Source organism: Porites lutea, chromosome 14 (assembly GCF_958299795.1).
Source record: "Porites lutea chromosome 14, jaPorLute2.1, whole genome shotgun sequence".
In the NCBI taxonomy this organism is placed as follows: Eukaryota; Metazoa; Cnidaria; class Anthozoa; order Scleractinia; family Poritidae; genus Porites; species Porites lutea.
In genome coordinates, this window is record NC_133214.1 from 15534472 (window position 1) to 15542933 (window position 8462).

Sequence of the window (8462 nt, forward strand, 5' to 3'; positions counted from 1 at the left end):
ATCGTTTTCCTCTACTAACTGCTGTTTCTCCTCTGGGATAATTTTGAAACTCGTTGCTTTTTAGCTTGTTGAGGCTTGTTGTTTGTGTTGTTGTGTTCATTCAGTATTCTTCTGTCACGCATGTATCACGATCAGGACTGCAGCGCTGGGAACATCGACTTGCTGTCAACTAAACTGAGATCAGGCTCAATTTTCGTTGGCTTTGTAAATAGCATTCCGGCAGGGAAGGCGAAACGAAAAGAGTCAGACCCAACTTTTAGCGGTAGCCGTTAGAGAGAATGGATGAGAACCGCTAAAATTGTAGACTGCGAGCAGTCCTTCAGGATGGTCACGCGAGCGAGGAAATCTAGCCTCCCACGCAAACGTTCTTAGGGGTTCGTCACGCGTTCCTACGCGTGACGAACCTCTAAGAACGTCTGCGTGGGAGGCTAGAGGAAATCGAGCCAATTCGCTCTCTCCAGTCCTGCCGAGCTTAGACTCGACTGACTGAAGAGGGACTGCTCACAGTCTACTAAAATTGGGCCTGATCTCAGGTTAGCTGTCAGCTGAATGCTCTTTCTTATCATAGTTAATGGAGTGGAATGGGTTTCCTCGAATAACCATGTTTTTACCTTCCAATTAGGAAAGTTTCATCATAGCACACAGCTGACAATGAAGTGTGCGAATTAGCGATGTTGCCTTTCTATCAGAATTTGTTGATAGGGCAAGAAACAAGTGTCTGTTGTCGCATTAACATTTATCGGTATTAACTGGTATTAAGCGGGTTGAATTTACAGAAAATATAAGGGCTTTCCCCAGGGACTTCTGGGTTTTTGTTTAAGACTTCTTTAAGTGCGACGTGGTATGGAAATCACGGATGATATTATGAGAGCCTCCTTCTGATTTGGTAGTTATAATAGAACACTGGACGTTGTTGTATGTTCTCTGACTTATTTACTGAAATTGCCATCTAAAGTCTTTTGATAAGAAGCTTGATCAAACGGTTAAAACCACTCCTAAGTCTGCGATTAATTTCGTATGGAATTTTGGCGAAGTTTAAACAATATTGTCCTCGGTACTCGGCCATTGTTTGAAGTATATTGAACACAATTTAGAAGGTACGACGCTTTTGAGCGACGCACGCCAACCAAAGTGAACTTTTTACATTCCTCGGCCATGATTTTGAACAAATTCTTGGACAAATCGTCTCCAAAAGAGTAAAGACACTTAGCAATGCAAATGTGGCAGCCTCAAGGCATATTTAAAGAGCAAAATTCCCACTTCCGGTTGACGAGCGCTGTCGCTCAAAAACTCTGCTTAAATATTTACTCCCTATTAGCATATTAGACAAAAAGATGGCATCGTGTCTGCATTAATCAGTCTTCGCTTACGTTCTGCCGTTAGTTCATGAACCTTTCAAGACAGCATTTATGCTTGCAATCGGATCGGTTGAGACCCCTGTTCTTTTTTTTAAATGCCGTCGTTATCGGTATACGTTTCTCCTATTAGTTTTAACGGTTCTGGTAGGCTTTTACTTAAGAATGAACCTACGAAACTATGGTCTTTACACTGGGAACCACCCTTTCTTTGTCGCTCAGTCTTGCGTGAACATGACGGAGACAGAAAGGGTCCAACTTTTAAACATGGCGTATACTGTTCATGTAATCTTGGACGACCTTTATGTAGAACACTGGTTAATGTACGGCTCTGTGTTTGGTGCTCTTCGCGCGAAAGGGCCTCTACCGTGGGACGACGACGTCGATATTGGAATCAATGGATCAGGGGCTTTTGCTTTGATGTCTTTCGGCGAATTTACCAAACCCTTTGAAGCGAGAGGACTTAAAGTTTGTCACAAACGTTGGATCACAAGTAATGTGGTTAAGGTTTATAGCGACTTGTGGCCTCGACTCAAGATCGATATGACTGCCTTTTATGATTATGATGGACGAATGAAACGCGCTGGACTGGAAACGTGGATTTTGGCCTTGAATTATAACCGTTTTCACACATTTCCTACTCGTTTATTGAAGAAACCTCTGCCGCGAATGCCTTTTGGTAACTATACTTTGCCAGTTCCACGAGAGGGTATTGAAATTCAAAAGTATCTCTACCCTGATGACTGGTGGATCGAGGTAAAACCTGTCACTTGTCTCACGAAAAAGCCGGTCACTTGAATTAAGGGGCTGTGTCACGGCTCAGTTATGTAATTCATTTTGTCTCTTTCGCCCACCACTTCTAAGCGCCTGCTACCCAGGCTAATAAACTTGGTGATACAGCTTCTTTAACTAGCTAACACATTTTTGTTGGCTCGCAAACATAATTTTAGACTACATGACTACATGTAGTGAGTTTATGTTAATATCTTCCTCAACTGCAAAGGACAAACCTTTGACATTGAATTTTTTACGATTTTTAGGTCCCTGTGGGGTACTCCTGGGAATTCTTGGTGAGGGTGTGCCGCCCGGTTTTCCAAATGCTGACCCTATTTCAGACCAAAAAATGTCATTTTTCACACCCGTTTTTAGACCTGGCCTCTACGAAATTATGCCATTATTACTGAGATTAAAACAGTAACGAAAAAGATTTCTTAAAATCCAATTCGAATTCGCAAATTTCTCTATTTTTCTTACGCATTTGGAATTGAAACGATAAATACGTTCATACAAACCCGCCATTCCCTCGAAAACCATACCCAATTCCAGACTAAAAAGGCAAAGTCTAAACCCGAAAACGGCACTAAAACCCTTCCCTTTGGGGTGTGGCACATACCTATATGGCTCATATAAGGGAGTACTCCTCCCCCCCCCCCCCCCCCCACTGGGTCAAGGCGTACAGGGACCCATTGAAACCCAACCAAATTTGAAGAAACATTCGTCCTTCACGTAAAATCGAACCAAATTAATCATTTCACCTGTTAACTTGTTATTTGTAAGTTTTTATAATAAAATGTTTTTTTTTCTTTAACAAATTCACATAGAAGTTTCCCTTTCAGCGCCAGTTTTGCCAATTAGTTATTGACTCAATCGGATTGATTGCACTTGGTACACGTTTTTTGTCGGATTAATTGTGTTCGTAAGATCGATATGCTCTCCCCACAAAACCAAGCTATTATGCTTTGAATTGTACTTGTCTGGAGGTATTGTGCTCCTATAAAATTATGCCGGACTAAAATGACACTTTTTCTTGGCTCCCGTTCTTCAAAGAAGCATTCCTACACCGCCTGTCATATTACCTTGGAGAGAAAAAATGGTTCGGCTGTGATACGCACGAGTATATATTGCTGTTGTAAAGCAATTCTGTGCTGAAGTCATTAGTTTGTGGCTTAAATACCCGTACACAAAATGTTGCAGTGGCGGATCCAGACCTTCTGACAGGGGAGGGGGGAGGGGACTCCAAAAAATTTTTTTTTGGCCCTTCGGGCCTCATTTTGGTCAAAAAATAAGGGGTGGGGCCCTCCGGGCCCCTCCCGAGGGCCCCTCCCCTGGATCCGCCACTGTGTTCCTGTAGAGTTATGAAGAAAATATCACACAAACTTCATCAGGAAGCACTGACCGTAATTTTCCTGATGATTTTTGCACGCATAGCATAAATACTTGAGAAAGAGTTCTTAAATTCAGCGCTTTTACAAACTTTAAACGTTCCAACTGGCGTTTGCTGTCTGGGCTTTTTTAGTATCGCTTTCAGGATATTTAGTGCTTAATTAAGCATAGCTGATTCTAGCACTGGCGGTCTAGCGGTGTATTAATAAGGTTAATAAATAGGTCATAATCTTGCGAGCAGAAATAAATAATACTAAAGATGTAAAGACTGGGTATCTTTCCATTGGAAGTATGTGGTTGCAAAACGGTTAATTTTTCATTTCAGCAAGTTAATTTGGGGTGACAGTGTGGCCGAGCAAAGTGTTTTGTTAGTATCATCGTATCATCGTTCGTCACGCGAAAAGCGTCCGGACGACATATTTTACCGATTTTTAGTTTTCTTCAAATTTGTGGCCTTCAATGATAGAGAAGTATTACAGAGATAGAAATAATCATCCTCAGGTGCGGATCCACACCGGTTTCCACCGTTTTACGGAAATCGCTCACATTTTTCATATAAAATATATTTTAAAAATAAAAACACTTTCCAAGTTGAAACCTGGCCAATATCCCATCTGAATTACTCAGAAACCCAGGAAAGGGGACTTTGAGGAGTAAAAATCCAAATAATTTCTTGGGGGAGCCAGCCCCTGGACTCCGCTAAAAGTTTGCGCCTTCAACGCTCGTTTAGGAAATCGGTCAGTATTTATCCTAGATCCGCGCCTGATCCTGCAAGAGTTAAAGTGCGAAAAATCAGCCTTAAAAAACGCGCGCTCACGTAGGATTCGGCCATTTTCCGCCATTTTGGACTCACTTAACTTCAAATTTCAAGCGAAATACTACGCCTACAATTTCAGTTCTAGAGCAGAAAATTATTTGGTTGCCCGTGAGGAAGTTAAATAGGTCTAGGACTGTAGGCTGGGTACTTTCTTGACAAGTAAGAGCTTCTCGATGCGTGAAATTATTCAAGTCCTTCCGCGACGCAACCAGACTGGAAAAATATCACTAGCAGCGAAGGACTGGGACTAGGTGTAATTGATAAACTACGCTATTAATAAAGATTGAAATATAATCCAAGGGCGCGTTGGAAATTTGCTGATTCATCTATGAGCAGTACTAGTGTCCTTCCAGGATGGCTTTTGTGGTTCATTTATCACTGTACACCACTGTGCAGTGAGGTTCTGTACTTCAAAAAGCATTCTACAGCATTCTAGAATGAAAAGTCAGTGAAGTGGGAAGCGACAAAAGAGTCAAAACTGCTCGAGCGGAAAGTTGCGGTTGAAATGCTCTGCAATTTTTTCCAACAGCTCTACTGACAAGACTGCCTACATACAGGAAATTATTAGAGATAATACAGGTAGGCAAAACTCACCTTTAGCCGTCGGCTTTGTACTGGTTACTCTACAATCGTGAATTAAATTCCTCTTGCTTCTATCGAAAGAAACGTTGATGTCAAAACTGCTTTTTAGCTCATGAATGACGTAATCATGCCATGGGCATTTGAACTCACTCGATTCTCATTAATTTATTCATTAAAGTCAAATTAAACACTTTTTTCTTACTTCCCTTTAATACTTAGAATTACTTTTGTTCCAAGGACCTTTTACGCATATGTTTGGCATATTCTAGAGGGTACTTGTAAGGCGTACATTTTTTTCCCGACACAAAAGAGTAGCCAGCCGGAGATGGGTCTTGTATTAATGGCAATATTCTAAAGAACACTGACAATATTATCTGCAAGAAATGGTCCTGGTATTGTTAAAAGGACGTTGAAATAATTGAGTGTGGATCACTGTTGTATATTTGCACGAATTGTGCACATTTGTTCCCGATATTACTAGATATGGGGAAGATGCGATCGACATGGGATTTCGCTCAGCGAAAAGCGAATAAGCCAAAGAGCCTTAGCTGCTAAAAACGGTCCTCGAATTGTAAAGCGACGTTGAGAAAGCAAATTATTTTACAACTAAAAAGCGTTAAGTAGAATTGCTGCGCTGATAACGTTAATAAATTTCTAGAATATTCAGGTGCACATGCAATTGTTATAGTCGCGTAGCAGGCGCTGGGAAGTAGTAGGCGCAAGAAAGAACACGTACAGCTTCCGGTGCTATAGAGATGCCAAAAAGTTACTGAAAAAATGCTGACGAAATGCTTTTTAAAAGCGACGATGTATGCCAAAAAGCAGATGGCACAAACCAAGTGCTAAATACCTTATGCCAAAAATCAAATGCTAAAGAAATGTAAACATGATCTATCAAGTCAGAGCAACACACAGAGAAAGTCACGAAATGTAAAAAAAAAAACTAAGGAGAAAAGTGAATATGTTACAGTGCCCAAGCAGTTAAAAACAAATGAATTTCAAAACGGAATGTTTCTCAAGCCTTCTAGTGACCATAAATACAGAGGTGATAATCTTCAACATTCGGCCAGTTGTCAATAATAACGAAACTCAATGATGAAATTCAAGAGCGGTGGCACTTAGCACCCATGCTCGTTTACGATTCAATTCATCCATGAGCTCGCTCCTAGGAGCCTTTGATTATGTCTGGCTCTAAATTCAGAGCATATTTGCATATTTCGGTGATATTTTTATCACATGTACAAGAATTATCCTTAGTGAAATTGTGTTCCCGTCTTCGACGAAAAATGAAATTATTAATAATAATAATAATAATAATAATAACTGTTTATTTACAAATCCATGGAAAAGATAAAAAGGAGATAAAGGATGTTATTCCTTTCTAGTTTATCCCCTTACAATAAAACAAATTGAGAACATTAATATTATTATTTACAACTGTTTAAAATACTAAATATATAATATATTACGCGTTCGAAGAAACTTAGTGTTCACTAGATGACATCTCAGTCTGTTCTTAAAAGTGTTCAAATTTTCAGCCTCCGCGAATTTCTTTGGGAGATTATTCCACTCATTGATTATAAAAAAAGAATATTTAAAACGGATGCAAACTTAAGTTTAAAACGGAGATTAGCTCTCAAGGGTCGAAAATCATGTGCAAACGTAAAAAATGCAGAGGGATCTAGTCCATTAAGTCTGTCTATTGTCTTAAAACTGACGTCACAGCCGATATTTCAAAGTTATCTTTGGAACGGAACTCAGTTTCATCAGAGCGCTATTGTAGCAATTCTGCACTACCCAGCAAATCTAGTTCTAACTCTTTCGTATCTTTCTAAAACTCCGCAGCTGAAATAAGCGTATTATATATTCATATGCAGGGGCGGATCTAGGGGGGATGTAGGGGGTGCGCACCCTCCCTCCCCCTGAGATGACCTGCGGTTTTCTAATACAACTAGTATTCTGCAAAAAAAAACTATGTGGTTTATTGGTGTTGAAGTAGAGCAAGAGACGAGTGCACCCCCTCCTAAAAAAAATGCTGGATCCGCCCCTGATATGCAAAATAGCAGGCAGCGACACATGCACAAACACTGGAACACCTGACATGTAATTTCAATAGAACACGTGTACTTTTGTACTCGTCTTTTTGTTAGACAAGAACTCTGTCACGTTTCAAAGGAACAACTGTTGTGCTTTATTCATTTAGCTTGATTTACAACATGTGTTTTTCTAAAAGTGAACCAGGAACCGAAATTGGAAGTATTGTATTTTCACCATAATTGAAAAGTCTTTTGACCAATCGAATTGTTACACGTTGATCAGCTAGCAGGTATATTTTTGAATAGGTTTTTGTGTTTCTTTGTTTTAACCGAACACCCGTGTTTACTGTAGACTGCATAAAAGTAGTACTTAAACTGTTGTAAATCGATTACCTGCGAGATTCCAACGAAAGGCCCTTGGACACCATATGAAGTTTACATAATGTAGTATTCCTTATCGTTTTGGATTGACGTTGGGTGCCCCTGATATGTTGCAAGCACTTAAAGGGGGTATGACGCGCTATTTGCTATGTTCTTTTTTTTTTTTAAGCTAAAACGCCGTGCCTACGCATCAATTGAATTCCAAAAATAATGGTCCAGTTTAAGTTTTAATGCTATGACTTCCAAAATCACCAAAAAATATAGTTAGAGCTCCTAGGTGAAACAGGAGGATTTTGTTTCTGGGTAAAGGTATTAAATTACGACTTCACAAAATTGACCCAAAACAGGGATGTCCTCCGCGTGACAAACTGCCTCTTAAAGTACGTAAGACCGGTCAGTGACCCAGGGAATTTAACTTCAGCGGAAAATTTCATGCCTGGCGGTGCTCATTACTAAGATCCCCCAGCCTATCAAAACAATGGAACGTACTGATTATTTCAACAAAAAGTCGATAAATACCGTGGAACCTCTATTCAGGGGACATACTTGGGACCAACTCAAGTGTCCTCTGAATGGAGGTTCGGCTGGGGTTTGTTGATAATTAAACGGCAACAAATGAAATACTTTTCTTTTATTCTGCCTCGGAATCTGCTACAGTCATTATTTCAAGTCGACGCTAGGTAATGTATAAAACATCGTGATCAACTTACCTCTGGACACTGTGTGTTGAATGTTTAGACAGTTTTTATCTGCTCATTTTCTTATTTAAGAATTCTTCAACTGGAATCTGACGTTTGCCGTATTTCTGGTCCCTGCTGTGACTCAGACATTGAACATGATCCATATAAGAGTTTTGTATGGGAAAGTCACGTTCGCCTGCAAATTTACATCGTTTTTGAAGATTTTTAACGTCAAAGGGAAAAGGGGAAAGGGACACTTTTTCTAGGTCCTGAAACTCGAGTTTAACCTCCATTCAGGGGCCGCCTATGCACTCAAAACGTGGCTGACCACAAAAAGTGTTGATAAGTACAGTTAAAGTGTACACTAGTCTCAATAGAGAGATTGAAGAGACGTTTATTAGTGACGTCATTAGTGCAAAGTGCCATAGAGGTAACCGAGATACAAAGA

At 40.1% G+C, this 8462-nt stretch overlaps 1 protein-coding gene across 1 annotated transcript; it reads left to right on the top strand.

The window, feature by feature from the left end:
- Positions 1-1324: 1324 nt before the first annotated feature.
- On the top strand, positions 1325-2190 carry LOC140924611 (ribitol 5-phosphate transferase FKRP-like). The gene has a single exon (XM_073374631.1). The coding sequence runs from the start codon at positions 1410-1412 to the stop codon at positions 2151-2153; it is 744 nt and encodes a 247-aa protein (XP_073230732.1). The 5' UTR covers positions 1325-1409; the 3' UTR covers positions 2154-2190.
- Positions 2191-8462: the final 6272 nt, after the last annotated feature.

Coding starts and splice junctions, on each gene's coding strand:
- LOC140924611 (XM_073374631.1), top strand. CDS start 1,410: ATGCTTGCAATCGGATCGGTTGAGACCCCTGTTCTTTTTTTTAAATGC.